Here is a 17,446-nt window from a genome sequence, read left to right as displayed (position 1 = left end):
CCAAAGGACCTACAGCGAAAATAATTTTTGGAGGAAAATAACAAAATTCATGGGCAAAGTGCTGCTAATCCAAGCCACACCTGCTCAGTAGGCATGTTAGTGAAGTAGTAACAGGTGAAAGATGTAGGGCACTAGTGCAAAGTGTATAGACACAGATTGGCTTGCAGCCGCCAGCTCCCCTCCCAGTACATTTGGGCCAGGTGTGCTGGGGTGTAATGTCCTGGGCAAGGATGATGTACTGCTTTCTCTGGGGTTTAGCTCCCTCCACCCCAGAAGAGCAACAGACCTAAAAGGGCGGGTTCAGGGTTTCTGGTCTGTAGCATTTGGCCAGACACAGAGAAGAGGGTGAAAAACATGTTCAAGTGTAGAGGGAGGGGAAAGCCAAAGCAGGAAGAATTGTTTGGGGAGGTCCAAGACATGTAAGACATTTATGCTGTGTCTAGACTGCATCCCTTTTCCGTAAAAGGGATGCAAATTAGACACATCGCAATTGCAAATGAAGCAGGGATTTAAATCCCCCTGCTTCATTTGCATAAAAATGGCTGCCGCTTTTTTCCGGCTCGGAGCTTTGCCGGAAAAAAGCGCCAGTCTAGACGCGGATCTTTCGGAAAATAAAGCCTTTTCTGAAAGATCCCTTATCCCTTATTTTCCGAAAGATCCGCGTCTAGACTGGCGCTTTTTTCCAGCAAAGCTGTGAGCTGGAAAAAAAGCGGCAGCCATTTTTATGCAAATGAAGCGGGGGGATTTAAATCCCCGCTTCATTTGCAATTGCGATGTGTCTAATTTGCATCCGTTTTACAGAAAAGGGATGCAGTCTAGACACAGCCTTAGGGTTTCCTGCAATAGCCTGGCGGTGAAAAGGACCCGATGGAAGGCCATTGCATTTTACATTTTCCTACCTGTAGGGATGACAGAAGTTCCCTTCCTTTCTCTCACACTTGCTCTGTGAGCTCTTTGGGGCATCGTGTATCCATGTCTGTATCCTTGTCAGAGTCCCACCACTTGAAAACCTGGGGCTCAGGCTTGGAGAACTAACCACATTGAACAATCCCACCCTGCCCCAGTAGGGTTGAGCTAAATGCATTGTGGTAGCACTCAGCCACCTCTCTCAGCCCGCGACCTGTGTGGTCTGTGAGTACCGAGGGTTCTTCAAGAGGAAACATGGGGGAAGCAGCTCCCTCCAAGCCTGTCCAGAAGCCACACGTGAGAAGTGTCTGCTGCAGCAGAGAACAGATTCTAGAAGCAGCTGCAGCTCAGTGGGGGTGTGAATGATGCTTGTGCATGTGTGTTCACACACGCCTTGGGCTTCTTCCTGTAACTATTCATATCTTCACCGTGCAAGTCGCCCTGGTGTCTGAGACCCATAGCACTGGTGGTGCAGCCAGTGCGCGTCTTACGTTGTCTTGGAAGCGGAACTCACAGGCTGGCTGCTGCCCACGGGCCATGTGTATCCCTAGACATAAGGGAACCAGAGACTGGGCAACAGACCTTAAGCCCCTTTCCCGGGGCCTGGTTTCCTATTTAGGGTGGGGGATGGAGCTTGAGCTGTGGGCGGGAGCCTTCTCACAGCCGGATTCCTGGAAGTGCAGTTGGAGGATGGGCCAGCGGCCCAGGCTGGGGTTGCAGCCAGCACTGTGCACATTCCCATTTCTCTTGCAAAGGCCAAAGGGTAGGCAGAGGTTCCTGTTTGTTTTCTCTGAGGGCTGTGCAGTGGCGGAGTTACTGCTGCTTGCACAGACACTGCTCGCCAGCTAGCTCCCACTGCCAAAACAGCGCTCAGTGTTGTTAATGGAAGGGGCCTGCCTGCGATCTTGCCTTTCTGGACTCCACAGCGGGCCCCAGGCTCAGCCCCCTCCCCTCAGACCCCTCCAACCCCACAGCAGGCCCCAGTCCCCCTCAGACCCCTACAGCAGGCCCCAGGCTCAGCCCCCCTTCCTTCAGCCCCTACAATCCTACGGCAGGCCCCAGCCCCACTCAGACTCCTACAACCCCTCAGCAGGCCCCAGGCTCAGCGCTCCTTTCCTCCCCTCAGACCCCTTGAATCCCTACAGCCAGCCCCATCCAAAGCAACATTCTCCCCACAACTCATTACAACCTGCCTGGACTCCTCTCACAGGCCTACTTCTGCCCCTCACTTGTGACTCTGAGCACCCCTGCTGCCTGCCAGCATTGCCCTGTCATGATTGCACATCTGGCCCCTCTACTGCAGAATGGAAACACTCCACGATTGACAATGAGTTACCCTGTGCTACAGGGTGGGGCTCTTCCCCCACTGAACAGACAGGAACCAACACGGACCAGCTAAGTGACTTGCCCAAGTCACATAGGCAGTCTGTGGCAGAGCTGGCCTTGAGTTTGGATCTCCTGAGTATCAGACTAGTACTCTTGCCATTAGGCCATCCTCCCTCTAAGCTCTAAAGATTCAGAATCCCCCATAGGATCATGTTACAGACAGAGATGTACAATCCCGTTTAACTGCTTAACAGTAAACATGTTTAACCGGTTACCTCAGGGGTGGGGAACTTCAAGCCCAGGGGCCGGATGCAGCCCCCAGCTTGCCTGGATCCAGCCCCCAAGGTTCAGCGGGAGAGTGTCTGCTTCCGGGCTGCGAACAGCTCCTCCCGTAACAGAGGCTCGGCCGTGGCTGGGCTGCTGAGTGCTACTGCCACATAGCAAGTAAGCAGCAGAGAGACGAGCCCTGTCAGGGCTGCTTGCAGGGATGTCGTTTGAGCACTGCTGAGAAGCAGCCCGTTGGCTGACTGTCCGCCCTCGTGGGGAGAAAGGAGTAAGGCTGCCGGGGGCCACCTCCCCTTCAACTCCTCAGACGTTCTAGTCACCAGCAGTGCCTGGCCCCACTGTGCAGGCTCCCCTGTTTTCAGCATGAAGTAGGGTTGCCAGCTTTCTAGCATCTGAAACCAGAGCCTGCCTCTTTCCCCAAAGAGCTTGCCCCTGCCCCACCTCTTCCCCAAGGCCCTCCCCGCCCCTGCCTCTTTCCAGGCCCAGCCCATGCTCTGCTTCTTGCCCAAGGCCTTGCTCTTGCCCAGGTTCTCCCTCTGCCCCCAGGTCCTGCCCCTGCCCTGCCTCCCCCCCAGCTCCTGCCCCTACTGTGTTTCTTCCCCCCCAGTCCTGCTCAGTCCTCTCCACTCCCCTTCCTCCCGAGCTGGGGTCCCGCTGCTCTAGGGCTGGGCTGGCACTTTCAGCCTGACATGGAGTCTGCTGCTTGCCTGCCCACAAGGTGCAGGTAGGAGACCACCCCAGCTGACCAGAGGTTTGTGTGGGTTGAGCCTCGTGCTTCCCCCCTGCCATGGAACTGGACTTGTGGTGCCCGCTCAGTCTATCGGACAAGACCCCCTTTTCGACCAGCCTCTCTGTTGGGAAAGCAGACAGCTGGCAGTGAACTCTGCAGAGCAGACTACCAACCGCCATAGCTTTGTTTACCGGTGTCCGGCTGTTCCCCGCTCTGGCACTCGGAGTGCAGAAGGGGCCCACAAGAGACTTTCAAACACCCTGCCACTAAAGGCTTCTGCTCCAGAACGCCCCACAGTCACAGACACCCTGACACTGGGGGTACCGCTGCCATCACCCAAATGCAACCCCCCTTGGAGAGCCCCGGAAGACACACCTGGGAATGCCTTCCTGTGGGTACCCTCAAGCTCTTGCACTGTCCCTCTGGAGAGGGCTTCAAAACAAACGGTCGTTTCTTACCAGCTGACCTGCAGCGTAAGGGCCTGGGCACACAGAGCCTCCAGCCTCGGAGGGCACAGGACTCAGACGGTAGTCTGAGGGGCGATTTTATTAACAAAACAAAGCAGACTTGGTAACGCCTATTTGGCTGCTAGGAGCGCCAGAGCAACTGAAAAGGCAGATTAAAAACGCGGAGAAATGCTTCCCTGGGATTCAGTAGAAAAGTTACAGTGTGTGGGGCAGGGCGAATGGCTGTGCCCTCCTGTCACCACAGCCTGTCTTCGCTGCTTGGGCAGGAGTCGGATGAGCACCAGACTTTCACTCTGTTTGGCTCTGCAGCCACAGCCGTTCACAGTGGGCCTGCTCCTGTCCGCCAGAGTCCAGCCTGAGCCCCTTGGATGGGCGCAAGCTCGGGATGTGGGAGAATCGCCATTCCCTGGCTGCTGGGTTTTCATGGGTGGGGCTTCTTGCCTCCTTCCATTCCACCACCAACTCCCTGTGTGCCACGCTCCCATCCCTGCCTGCACCCCGCCCCATGCCAGGAGATCTGTGTGGCCCCACTCTCCCATCGATCCTGGTCTTCTCTTCGGTCTGGGAGATTCGTTGTTAACCGGGTGGCCATTTTAAACTCTGTTGGGGTGATGAGATGGGCCTGGGAGGCGAAGCTGGAAGGCGTTAACAGCTGCCATCAGCCACTTCTTTGCACCAGTGACAAGTGCAGACATAGCCAGAGTTGCTGGCTCTGCTAAGCAGCCCCCGTTTCCCAGTTTTCACCAAAGTCCCCGGTGCTGTGCCCACTCCTGCGTGATGGAATGGACAAGCTGTGCCGTGCGCAGATGCACACGTGAGTGCTGTTGAGTGGCCCGTAAGACCTTGCTGCACTCCGTATTTCATCTGTGCATGGGCTGCATTACTTGCTGTAGGTACTGGACAAGCCCCCGCTCAGAAGCGGCCACAGACATGGCTGGAGCAGCAAGAGCTGTGGGAAGGGGCTGTCTGTTCTGAAACGTGCTGTCTGGCTGCTCCCTGGGAGGGCAGCCGAGGAGAAAAATCCCAGGTCTCTTCCCTGGGCGTGGCTCAGAATGGGAGGAGCGTGTCTCTTCCCTGCTAGTGCGGCCCATTTTCTTCGGGGTCTGCAGGGACTGGCAGCTGCCCCTGAGAGCTTTGGGGTCTCGTGTGGCTCCGTGGGAGAGCTGCGAGTTTTTGTAACTACTGACCCACCACCATGGGGTGGGAGTGTTGCCCTGGGTCAGAAATTGGCTCTGAGAGGAGGAGTAAACAGCTCCCTTTCATCCTGGCAAAAGGCGCAAGGGAGGCTAATGGGGGACGGGTTCTGTGCTAATTCACCTGCTGCTTAATATAGTGCTTAGATCATCTGGACACAAGGCTGAGCAGGGAGGTTGCAAAGTGTGCACATGGGAAAGGAGGGCGAGAGATGAGTGTGAGGAACATCAGAAGGGGCCTACAATGGCTAATGAAATTCCGGCCTGACAGAGGCAGAGTCGTGTGCACGGAAGGAGCAGTTTGAGCTACTTACAGATGCAGTTAATTTAGATCCGTGTCAGGAGCTCAGCCCAGGGAAAGGACTTGAGCAGCATTTTCGGAAGCTTAATTAGGAATTTTGCTAGTGTGCTGCAGCAGTCACAAATGCAGGCAGAATGTTAGGCCAGTGGGCAGTGATATGTAAAATATTATAATGTCGTTATGTAAATCCACAGGTTGCCCTCACTGAGAATACTGTGTTCTGTGCTGGTCACCCCAGCTGAGAAAGGCTGTAGCAAAAATAGAGGTGTGCAGAGATGGGTGATTATGAACAGGGGCCTGGCAAAACTCACCTAGAAAGAGAGGAAAGATTGGGATTGTTATGTGAGAGGGGACAAGTAGAAGGGGCTGTGATAAAAGTCTACAAACTATGTGCTGCTTTACGGAAGGTAGATCAGGGACATCTCTGCCCCTTTCATGCTACACAAAACAAGGGCAAGTTTAATGAAATGTAAAGGTGGCTGACGTGAAGGTGGTAAAAGGAAGTACTTGGCCACACACCAGACAGCCTCATTGTCGTCGAGTCCAGCGTCTTAACAGAACTCCCAAGAAGGATTTGCCACTTCTGTGAATAACAAGGGCAGTCAGAGTCTGAACAGGAATGCTGAAAAGAGCCGTGAAACGGATGTACCTGCTCCTGCTCCTGGCCCAGGAACTTACAGACCAGCAGTAGCAGAGCCCTGCCCCTGGCAGGCTAGTCCAGGGCTGTCTGCTGCAGCGTTGCTTTCTCTGAAGCAATGGATCTCGACTAAGCCAGCAACAAGGCATGTGGCTCGATGGCCCACTGGTCTGATGCACCCCGTGGCCCTGTGTGCATTCTCCTGGTGCCGGCTGGGCTGTGGGCCCGAGTCCAGTAGGCTTTTGCTAACTGTGTGGAAGAAGGGTGCCTTAATTAGCCTGGGTAAATCCCGCTGAGCTGCGGGAACTTCATCCCACCCGCTAAGCTCAGGAAGGTGCTCTGGGGAGGCTGTGGATTCTGTCACTGGGGGTTTCTGCGGGCACCTTAGACAAGCCCATCAGATGCTCTAGCTAGTACCTAGCCCTGCCTCAGTGTGCTGGGCACTGCCTGCCGGTCCAGTCTCCTCCCGTCTTCATTCTGGAGTAAGTCAGCCTGAGGCAACTTCCTGAGAGTGACAAAAGCCTCCCCTGGAACACTCCCTGTCCCTGGCAAGGGCAAGCACAGCTGCTGCTGCTCCCACTGTTGGCTCTCAAAGCCCCAGAGCAACCAGCTTTGGCTGCCTCCCAAGCTGCTTCCCTGGCAACAGCACTGAACAGAGCTAGCAGCCTGTGCGGGTGCAGAAGGCTCCAGTGCCTGCTGGGTGGGGCAGCCTCCCGGGCACTGGGGAGGAGGCACAGGGGCTACCGTCTGAGGTGGAGCCCCAGGCTGGTTTGGTCTGGTTTGGAAAGGGCATGGCGCTGGCCTGTAAGCAGCCAAGAGTGAAACTTACACACTTGGACACGATGTGAGACCTGGAGCCCCGGAGCCGGGGAAAGGCTGCAGCCAAGTGAAGCTCTGGGGGCAGAGTTGTTGGCAACCCACCAGCGGGCTTTTCCCTCCTGTCTCTCCCTAGGCCAAAGGACCCTTCATCACCGGACTGAGACTCTGGAGACAGTGATCCTGGTGAATCCCAATGTGGACAGCATCATTTCTGAGGTAAGGACCAAGAACGGCCTGTGGCAGCAGGCAGGCGCTGGCACTTTCTGCACGTCCGCCAGGCCTGCTAGCCAAGGCACGAGCATTTCTCACCCCTCATGAGCAGCGTGCCCAGGTCTGGTGTGCAGCCAGCAGCATTCGTTGCAGGCTACGTGCCCAGGGTGCTTACCCAGCAGGAAAAGCCCGGCTTCATCCATTGCCAGAGGTCCCAGGTTCTTCCGGGTCACACGCAGTGCCATGCCACAGTCGCCCTTGGAACCTACGCTGGCTCTTGGGCAGCAAACTCCTGGGAACTGCCTACTTTCTAGAGTGTTTGTGAAGCTCTTCTAGCAGCACAGAGGGAGAGCGTCAGCCCATAAGAGGCAGTGGAGCTGGGTGGGATTCCTGAATGGAGCAAACCTTGCTGCTGGAAACATCTCCAAGCGAGGCTGAGGCTTGGGAGCAAGGAGTGCAAGCTGCTTTGGAGGCAGGGTTTGCAAAGGGCTTCAGGAACTTGTGTACCTAACTCCCTTGTGCCTGTTTGGAAAGCCCAGCCTGGCCTGTAGCTGGGCCAGGCAGGCAGCAGCGATGTCTTTCAGCGCTTCTGCCTCTACAAGCGACCAGCCTGTCTAGAAAAGCCCTGCTTTGAAAAGCAGCTTGTAAATAAGAAATAGCGGGCCTGAGTGCTCAGCGCGACCTAGCACCTCACTGCTCAAGTGCAGGTACTAGAATCTCCCAGCCTGGAGCCTGGTGCTGGCTGAGACTGTGGAATTGTCTCGATAACCATAGAACCCGACAGCCGTAGAACTCCAAACCTGGGTGCTGACAAATGTCTGTCTCACGGTAACAGGTCCGGTCGCTGGTGTGTGATTTGTCTGCCTATAAACTACTGGTCCTGTGTGGGCAGGGCTCAGACCAAGAAGGAGAGCTGACGTTGCAAACTGGGACCTTCACTTATCAGCAATTTGCTGGGATCCTGGCAGATCCAGAGGTGAGTATTGATAGTAATCTGGGGCTTCGCCTCCAGCTGGCAGAGACAGAGGGGCAGGAGGAAACTCCACTTCCAGCTCACAGATGCCCTGGCATGCTGGTCAGAAGCATGGCTCTTGATTCTCCCAGTTCTTGAACTAAATTACTATATGGCCTTGGGCAAGTCATCTAAACTCAGTGGTCAACATTTTCCAAAGTGACTAGTGCTTTGGGAGTGCTTTAATTTTTGTGTGCCCCGTTTGTGACACCTTATAGGTGCCTGATTTCCAAAGGGCAGGTGATCCGGCTTTTCTAAAATTCTGTTCCCTTTAAGGTATCTCAGTTGGGCATCCAGATATTGAAACCACCACGATCATATGCCACCTTGGAAAACATGGCCCTCCATTTTAGTTTACTGTTTATCCAGTGAATGTTTTATATTCTCTTTTTCTCTCTCTAGATTGAGAGTCATTTCGTGTGTTATAAATTTTGAGATTGTTGGATAAATAAAAATGCATGGTGATATTGATTTAACTGTAGTCTAGTTCCTCTCTAAAAGCTCTATTGTTATTTATTCTCATTGCTGCTCAGATAAACTATTTTTGTGTCTTTGACGGTTTCAAGCCCCACCTTAGATATGTCTGGTCTGCTTGCAATATTCACTAAGCACTAGGGCCTACAGTTTCAAAACAGTATGCACATGATTGGAATGTGCTTTTGTGGTAAAGAAACATTCAGCTAGCTGGTTAGGAGGGTAGGTCGACTGGACACAGTCACCATAACTACATGGATAACCCTGGAAATCTGGATTTGAGAGTTTATTTTTCTCAGTGTATTGGCTTTTCCCAATGTGACTGTTTACTTCCATTCTTTCATGGGGCCAGACTGTCAAGACATCAGCAGAATAGGGTCTCTTTAGGCAAAAGAACTCCATGCAAAATAGCACTAGCTCTAAAATTCATCAAATGTAAACAGTTTAATTTTTAGTATGGCTTTAGCCAATATCTTTTGCATTTCTGTATAGTTCTGGGGAAGCCTGAAACCGATACATTTTTATCAGAGGATAGATCGCAGCATTTGTCAAATCAGCAATAGGGTCCTAGCCTTTTGAAACCTGGAGCAGGACAGACAATGAATCAGAGTAGGAAAGAAAATCCCAGGTAACAAGGAACTAATGTTTCAGTAGCTAGCCTGCCCAGGGACAGGGCTCTGCTACTGTGTAAGTTCATGGACCAGGAGCAGGAGCTGGTACATCCGTTTCACGGCTCTTTTCAGCATTCCTGTTCTGACTCTGACTGCCCTTGTTATTCACATAAGTGGCCAATCCTTCTTGGAGTCCTGTAAGATGCTGGACTTGATGACAATGTGGCAGTGAGTCATTAACCATCCCCTTGTTTTGTGTGGCATGAAGGGGGCTGAGACGTTCCTGATCTACCTTCTGTAAAGAAACAGATCGTTTGCATACTTTTATCACAGCCTCTTCTGCTAGGAAACTGGGAAATTACACTGAGAAGAAGATGGGATAATGGCCTACCATTGAGAGTTGCTTTGGAAAGAAGAGCTGAGAGAGAGGCTCTCCAGACCAATAGGCAGGGCCGGCTTTAGGAAGTGCGGGGCCCAATTCGAACCATTTTGGCTTTAGGAAGTGCGGGGCCCAGTTCAAACCCGCCCACCCACCCAGGATTTTTTGTTGAGGAAAAAAAAAAACCACACACACCAAACCACAACCACACACAAATATCTGATCAAAATGTATATCAATATGGTTGAACATTTAAAAAAAAATGCCATCCTTTATTATGCAAAATTTTACACAAAATTAAATCAGTTGCCTTAAGTGTAGGTCAAATATTTTCAATTGCAAACTATCCAATTTTTTCAATAAAGGTTAAAGTTTGATTTTTAAAAAGTTACCTGAGAGCGTTGCAGTTTTCTGCTACATTGATTTACTTTTTAAATAGCAAAAATGGAGTCTTTGTTAAGAAAGTGTCAGTTCTATGGTCAAATTCCAGTCCTTAGTGATTTCAGCACCAATGATTTCACTAGGTAATATGGTATCTCACCACCATTGCCTCCTTTGCACTGCCCGTCAACACACTGCCTTCATGTTCATAGAATCATAGGACTGGAAGGGACCTCAAGAGGTCATCGAGTCCAGCCCCCCGCCCTCAAGGCAGGACCAAGCTCCGTCTACACCAGGGGTGTCCAAACTTTTTTCAAAGAGGGCAAGATTTGATAAAGTGAACATGCGTGAGGGCCGACCATTTTGCCTGACATTCTTTGAACCATTAAAATTAAATGCAAATTAACTATTTTATGCAAAGTTTATTGCAAACGGCATACTTTTCATTTCGTCACATGGATGACAAATCTAAACAGGTGTTAAATCGCTCTGCCTTTCATATCTGAAGGCCAGATGAAAAAAAAAATCCAGGAAGCTGAAATATATGTCAGGAACATTGTAAAGTACATGACATATTATTGGTAATAAAGGTTGTCTGTCAACTTTTAAGTTCAAAAAATATGAACAGGAACATAACACCAAGTATAATGTTGTGTCCAAATGTATTTATAACTGATTTAGACCAACTGACATTAACTGAGATTTTACAATGTATTCATCTCAATACATATGGATTCGTTGGGGGCCATAAAAAATAGATATTGCCAAATTACCCTGGGGGCCGTATTAAACCGGAACACGGGCCGCAATTGGCCCCCGGGCCGGACTTTGGACATGCCTGGTCTACACCATCCCTGACAGATGTCTGTCTAACCTGTTCTTAAATATCTCCAGAGAGGGAGAGTCCACCACCTCCCTTGGCAATTTATTCCAATATTTGACCACCCTGACAGTTAGGAATTTTTTCCTAATGTCCAATCTAAACCTCCCCTGCTGCACTTTAAGCCCATTACTCCTTGTCCTGTCCTCAGAAACCAAGAGGAACAAATTTTCTCCTTCCTCCTTGTGACACCCTTTTAGATATTTGAAAACCGCTATCATGTCCCCCCTTAATCTTCTTTTTTCCAAACTAAACAAGCCCAGTTCATGAAGCCTGGCTTCATAGGTCATGTTCTCTAGACCTTTAATCATTCTTGTCGCTCTTCTCTGTACCCTTTCCAATTTCTTCACATCTTTCTTGAAATGTGGCGCCCAGAACTGGACACAGTACTCCAGCTGAGGCCTAACTAGTGCAGAGTAGAGCGGCAGAATGACTTAACGAGTTTTGCTTACAACACACCTGTTGATACAGCCTAGAATCATATTTGCTTTTTTTGCAACAGCATCACACTGTTGACTCATATTCAACTTGTGGTCCACTATGATCCCTAGATCCCTTTCCGCCATGCTCCTTTCTAGACAGTCGCTTCCCATCTTGTATGTATGGAACTGATTGTTCCTTCCTAAGTGGAGCACTTTGCATTTCTCTTTATTAAACTTCATCCTGTTTACCTCTGACCATTTCTCTAACTTGCTAAGGTCATTTTGAATTATGTCCCTATCCTCCAAAGAAGTTGCAACCCCACCCAGTTTGGTATCATCTGCAAACTTAATAAGTGTACTCTCTATCCCAATATCTACATCATTGATGAAGATATTGAACAGTACGGGTCCCAAAACAGACCCTTGCGGAACTCCACTTGTTATCCATTTCCAGCAGGATTTAGCACCGTTAACAACAACTCTCTGACTACAGTTATCCAGCCAATTATGCATCCACCTTATCGTGGCCCTATCTAAGTTATATTTGCCTAGTTTATCAATAAGAATATCATGCGAGACCGTATCAAATGCCTTACTAAAGTCTAGGTATATGACATCCACCGCTTCTCCCTTATCCACAAGGCTCGTTATCCTATCAAAGAAAGCTATCAGATTAGTTTGGCATGACTTGTTCTTCACAAACCTATACTGGCTATTCCCTATCACTTTATTACCTTCCAAGTGTTTGCATATGATTTCCTTAATTACCTGCTCCATTACCTTCCCTGGGACAGACGTTAAACTGACCGGTCTGTAGTTTCCTGGGTTGTTCTTATTCTCCTTTTTATAGATGGGCACAATATTTGCCCTTTTCCAGTCTTCTGGAATCTCCCCTGTCTTCCATGATTTTTCAAAGATCATAGCTAAAGGCTCAGATACCTCCTCTATCAGCTCCTTGAGTATCCTGGGATGCATTTCATCAGGACCTGGTGACTTGCTGACATCTAACTTTCCTAAGTGATTTTTAACTTGTTCTTTGTGTATCCTATCTTCTAAACTTACCCTCTCTCTGCTTGTATTCACTACGTTAGGCACACCTCCAGACTTCTCGGTGAAGACCGAAACAAAGAAGTCATTGAGCATCTCTGCCATTTCCAAGTTCCCTGTTACTGCTTCTCCCTCCTCACTGAGCAGTGGGCCTACCCTGTCGTTGGTCTTCCTCTTGCTTTTAATGTATTTATAAAAGGTTTCTTGTTTCCCTTTATGCCTGTAGCTAGTTTGATCTCATTTTGTGCCTTTGCCTTTCCAATCTTGCCCCTGCATTCCCGTGTTGCTTGCCTATATTCATGTTGAGTCCAAGGTCAGTCTACACAAGATTTTATCAATGAGTTTTTCTCAAGCAATCACTGAGACAAGACAAGGACTCTCAATTGATTCTAGCCAGCTCTGCCTTTAAACACTGGATGTAAAGTGTCAGATATAATTGAGGACTCCCAAATAGATTCTACACCACCAGAAATAAAACCTGTTTCCATCTTCTGTGACTTTCAATTAGATGTGACTCACTATCCTCTGCTTAGTGTTCAAGTTATGGTAGACCCTAAGCCAGGTCATATTAAGTTCAGGTCTTTTAATCATACAGTATGGATAACAACATTTCATTCTCCCAGCTCCAAGACTTAAGTGAATTTCAACCCAAAAGAGCCAAAATTGATCACCTTGACACAGCAAGTGTGTCTACTGATCTCTGTGGCTAAGTAGGTTGTCTATATAAATAAGGTCTGCTCGTGAAGCCTTTTCTTACAGTTGATTAACAGATGGCAGTAGATAGCTCATTCAGACCACTGGCTGATAATAGTTAGTCACCTTGACCAGTCATTAACCAGAGTCATGGACTCACACTACTCTCCGTTGTCTCTATGATTCTCTGATGACCTGTGACAAAAAAGGAGGGTGGAAAGGGAAACTGAAGGGAGAGACCTCTCTAAATTCACCAATCAAAGAGCAGCATTGCCAACCCAAAAATCACAAGGAACGCCTACACAAAGTTATGAGAATGGTCTACAAATCATAAGATTTTTTTAAAAATAAAACGCGTTGGATTTTTATTGGCCTTTTGTTTCTTGAGTATTTAGGGTTCGTATTTTAAATACAGCTGAGGGCCTTTAGCTGTAAGGCCCAGAAGTATAGAGAACTTTTTTTAAATGAAAGCTGAGATTCCTACATAATCAACTGACTCCAGGCCTTTAGAAAAACACCAAGGCTACGTCTACACTGGCATGATTTTCCGAAAATGCTTTTAACGGAAAAGTTTTCCGTTAAAAGCATTTTCGGAAAAGCACGTCTAGATTGGCAGGATGCTTTTCCGCAAAAGCACTTTTTGCGGAAAAGCGTCCGTGGCCAATCTAGACGCGGTTTTCCGCAAAAAAGCCCCGATCGCCATTTTCGCGATCGGGGCTTTTTTGCGGAAAACACTACTGTGCTGTTTACACTGGCCCTTTTGCGCAAAAGTCTTTCAGAAAAAGACTTTTGCCCAAATGGGAGCAGCATAGTATTTCCGGAAAAGCACTGACGATCTTACATGAGATCGTCAGTGCTTTTCCAGAAATTCAAGCGGCCAGTGTAGACAGCTGGCAAGTTTTTCTGCAAAATCAGATGATTTTGCGGAAAAACTTGCCAGTCTAGACACAGCCCAAATGTTTTGAGACTCATGGTAAAACAATGGAGGAATTCTTGTGAACCCATGCTTTGCCCACAGTATAAATAAAAAAACAACAAAAAACAATATCTTCTCCACTAAACATCCTAATGAGATACTGCAAATGGTAAACTGAATTCAACAGCTCCTGATATGAACATGTATCTACCTAGTTTTTAATATTTGAGATGGGTTAGCAGGAATCATACATGACAATATGAAATCTTTCCACTCTCAAGTCAGCATATTCACAAAGCACCTATAATTTTGATCCATGCATTTATTGGATAGTGAAAGAGAAAGGAGGGGAATTAGTGTAGATAAATGTTCAAATTTAAAAAAAAAGCCTGAAGGAATTAGGACTGGGCTCCTACGTTCAGAACTGACTAAGACACTTATGACCAGATTTTCAAAGGTGTGTACAGATCTTTGAAGATCCGAGTTGGCAACTATCTCTTTAGGAGCTTAATTACCTTTGAAAATCTGAGCTTAGATTTCCAAGTCCAATTTTCAAAAATGACTTTAGTCACTCAAGTGCTTTTGAAAATTTTAACGGGGGGCCTAAAGAGACAAAAATAGACAAAAGGCAGGAGATACGGTATTCCTTTTAAAACCGTGTGACATCTATTTTGAACTAAATTTTATATTATTTTTCTCTCAGGGGCAACTGACTCCTCCGGCCCCCTCACTATGCCACTGCTCCCCTTATGCATGTGAAGATCTGAGAGAGCCATCTCATGAATCTGCAGTTAGTGTCTGTGGCGCCTGCTTCTGGGTGGTGTCTCAATGCTGCCACATTCACCTCCAAAGAGGGGGCTTCCCAAAGCAGGCCCTTGCTGCTGACCCCCAAGGCATCCACAGGTCCAGTCTCCTTTCAATGGGCCCACTTCCCAGAGAGACACCTCTGCCTGCCTACACCCGTCTTCCCCAGAGTCTACAGCCCCGTTGCAAAGCAGGGGAGGGGAAGAAAAGAGGCTGGGCCCATCCAGTGGGACTGAAGCAGTCATGAGCAAGCCATGCCCAGGAGCCATTCTCCTGTCCATTGCTGGTGCTGTGTTGCTTCAGGCATGTTTAAATGCAGTCACCGCTAGGGTGGGCTGGACAGCTGTTTAACACCTACACAAGGTTTCAGGCAGGGGGCAGTGCGGGCTGCCTTCCTGCAGAGCCCCCATCAGAACCACTGTGCCCTCCTGGCTTAGGAAAAGAATAAACAGGAGGATTGGAAATTAACCTGTCCAGTCTCACATCCCCTAGGCAGGGAATAAGCCATCTACATTAGGCCCCAGCTGGAGTATCATGTCCAGTTCTGGGTGCCACATTTCAGGAAACTGGAGAAAGTCCAGAGAAGATCAACACAAATGATGAAAGGTCTAGAGAACATGAGATATGAGGCAAGGCTGAAGAAATTGGCTTTATTTACCTTGGAAAAGAGAAGACCGAGAAGGGACATGAGAGCAGCTTTCAAGTATCTAAAAGAGTGTCATAAGGAAGAGGAAGAAAAATTGTTCTGTTTGGCCTCTGAGGTCAGGATGAGAAGCAATGGGCTTAAATTGCAGCAAGGGAGGTTTAGGTTGGACATTAGGAAAAACTTCCTACTTATCAGGGTGGTTAAACACTGGAATAAATTGCCTAGTGAGATTGCGGAATCTCCATCACTGGAGAGATTTAAGACCTGGTTAGACAGACACCTGACAGGGAAGAGGTAGGACAACTCAACTTTGGAAGCCCCAAGGGCCACATTGATACTTACAGAAGATGCTGAGGGCCTCAAGTTAAGTGTGGTTGCATATGCAAGCAAATATATACAAATAGCTTCTCTCACACTGAATACAAAGATTAAGGCAAGACTACACAACACAGGCCCCATTTAAGTCAGTTCTGCTGATATTAATAAAATGCAGTATTTACCCCACAGCACTTTTCATGTGACAGCACTTTTCATGAGCAATGACAGTCCAAGAATTTCACTACTAAAACACATCTCAACAGAAGATCATTACACTGACAACTTTTTTGTTCTGGCTCCCACTCACCGACCACATGTTGATCCCCACATAAACCCAAACTGCACCGCGGGACGCAAACAAACTGGCCATGGGCAGCATACCAAGTTATTAATAAATATTTTTAACCCCTTACCTTTTCTCTCTGCTGCCATGTCTCCTCCCCTTGCTCCATCATCTCCCCTGGTGCCTTCTGCCCCCCAACTCCTCACCCTCCTCTGCTGTCCTGACTCCTGCACTTCTCACTGCCCTCAGCGACCTGCCCCCCTCCACCAGCCCTTCTCTCCCCCCTGTGCCCACTCCTCCAGTAGCCCCACTCTGATCATGTGAGCTACCCCTCTCCTAACACCTCCCTCTACACACCTGCCCTGCCTCTCTCCTCTGGTGCTGGTCCCTCCCCTGCAGGTGTCTGCGCTTCTGCTTCACCCCAGAATCCCCTGGCACCTGCACTTTCTCTTACCCCTGCACCCTCCTGGTGCCTCCCCCTTCCCTTACTGCCCCTTTCCCCTTTGCCCTCTTTTTCCCTGATACCCACCCCCTCACCACCCTCTGCCCCCATTCCCCTCATGCCTCTGTGCCCTCACACATGCCTTGCTCCATCCCTGCCTTCCTCATGCCCACCCTTTCTTTCAAGCCTTCTCCCTGCACCTCCCCCTCTAGCCCCCAGTGCCCTTCCCCTCTCCTCTCTCTCCCAGCATCACCCTATCCCTCATTGTCTGCAATTGGTCCCCTGCCATTTGTGTCTCCTCCACCCTGTCTCTTGGTGCCTTCACCTCCCCTTCCACCCAAGCCCCTTCCCCCTTCTCCCCCCGCCCCCACCCTAGCCCCTTTCCCCTCCCCTGCCCCCCACCTCCACCCAAGCCCCTCCCTCTCCGCCCTTGCCCAAGCCCCTTCCCTTCCCCCGCCGCCGCATAAGCCGGTTCCTTACCTTCTGCCTTCCACATTGCGGGGCCGGAGTCCACACACAGGGCCCAGAGGCCGAACCCAGAGCCAGCCAGGCCATGCAACGTGCCTCCCACAAGTTTCAACAACCCGGGCCGTGACATCACATCACGCCCAGGTGTCCTCCCCACCCACCAGCAACACTGCGCAAGGCAGCAGCAGCCGGCGAGGAGGAGCCACATGGCAGGGACTGTCCAGGGTCGAGGGGGGCGCTCTGGGTCGGGGTGGAAGGACTCGCGGGGAGTCTGGCAGGGGGGTCTGGGGCCTACTCCAGGCAGAGCCGGGGAGAGACCCAGCTCCACATATTGGTGGAGCAGGGCCCCAGCTCTGTAACTTGCCGGCACTTCCGGGTGCAGGGGCGCGGGGCCCCCTTAGGCACGGGGCCCGATTCGGCCAAATCGGGTTAAGGCCGGCCCTGCCAATAGGAAAGAGTCACTTTTAAAGTCCCCTGGTTAGGAGCTGATTGTTGTTAGGGGGGAGAGAGGACAAGGAGGCACCTCCCTTTCTGCCTCTGGTCTCATTCTGGATATGCCCCCAAAGTAGCATTAGGTTTCCCAAGAGAGAGCAAGACCAAAGCTCTGGCCATATCTTACCTTGGCCAAAGCTTGCCCAAGAGCTGTATTCGTACTGTGCTTGTCCCAAAGATGATGCCGCTTGGCATTGCCCTCGGTCATGGCCTCTTCCATATGTCAGCAAAGCCCTTAATGGTCCCACATTAATGACTGTAAATGCTGTAGTCTCACTGTAGTGTCTGACTGTGAGTGTCCTTG

The 17,446-nt window shown here is 49.9% G+C and overlaps 2 protein-coding genes across 5 annotated transcripts in view; one reads left to right on the top strand and one right to left on the bottom strand.

Moving 5' to 3' along the window:
* LOC102458593 (ras GTPase-activating-like protein IQGAP1) overlaps positions 1 to 17,446 on the bottom strand; it is a 564,033-nt gene that overhangs the window by 504,997 nt on the left and 41,590 nt on the right. The gene's annotated exons all lie outside the window — the stretch shown is intronic.
* The window catches only part of MAP1A (microtubule associated protein 1A), a 117,367-nt gene that overhangs the window by 83,794 nt on the left and 16,127 nt on the right, over positions 1 to 17,446 (top strand). For all 4 annotated transcript variants that reach the window (XM_075916980.1, XM_075916979.1, XM_075916982.1 and 1 more), the window contains 2 exons: positions 6,798 to 6,880; positions 7,710 to 7,850. In XM_075916980.1, the coding sequence (XP_075773095.1) occupies positions 6,798 to 6,880; positions 7,710 to 7,850 (224 nt within the window). The remainder of the gene's footprint in view (positions 1 to 6,797; positions 6,881 to 7,709; positions 7,851 to 17,446) is intronic.

This window comes from Pelodiscus sinensis, unplaced genomic scaffold, assembly GCF_049634645.1.
Source record: "Pelodiscus sinensis isolate JC-2024 unplaced genomic scaffold, ASM4963464v1 ctg56, whole genome shotgun sequence".
Taxonomy (NCBI): Eukaryota; Metazoa; Chordata; order Testudines; family Trionychidae; genus Pelodiscus; species Pelodiscus sinensis.
Note: the sequence above shows the minus strand (reverse complement) of the source record. Positions and strands in the feature narration are given on the sequence as shown.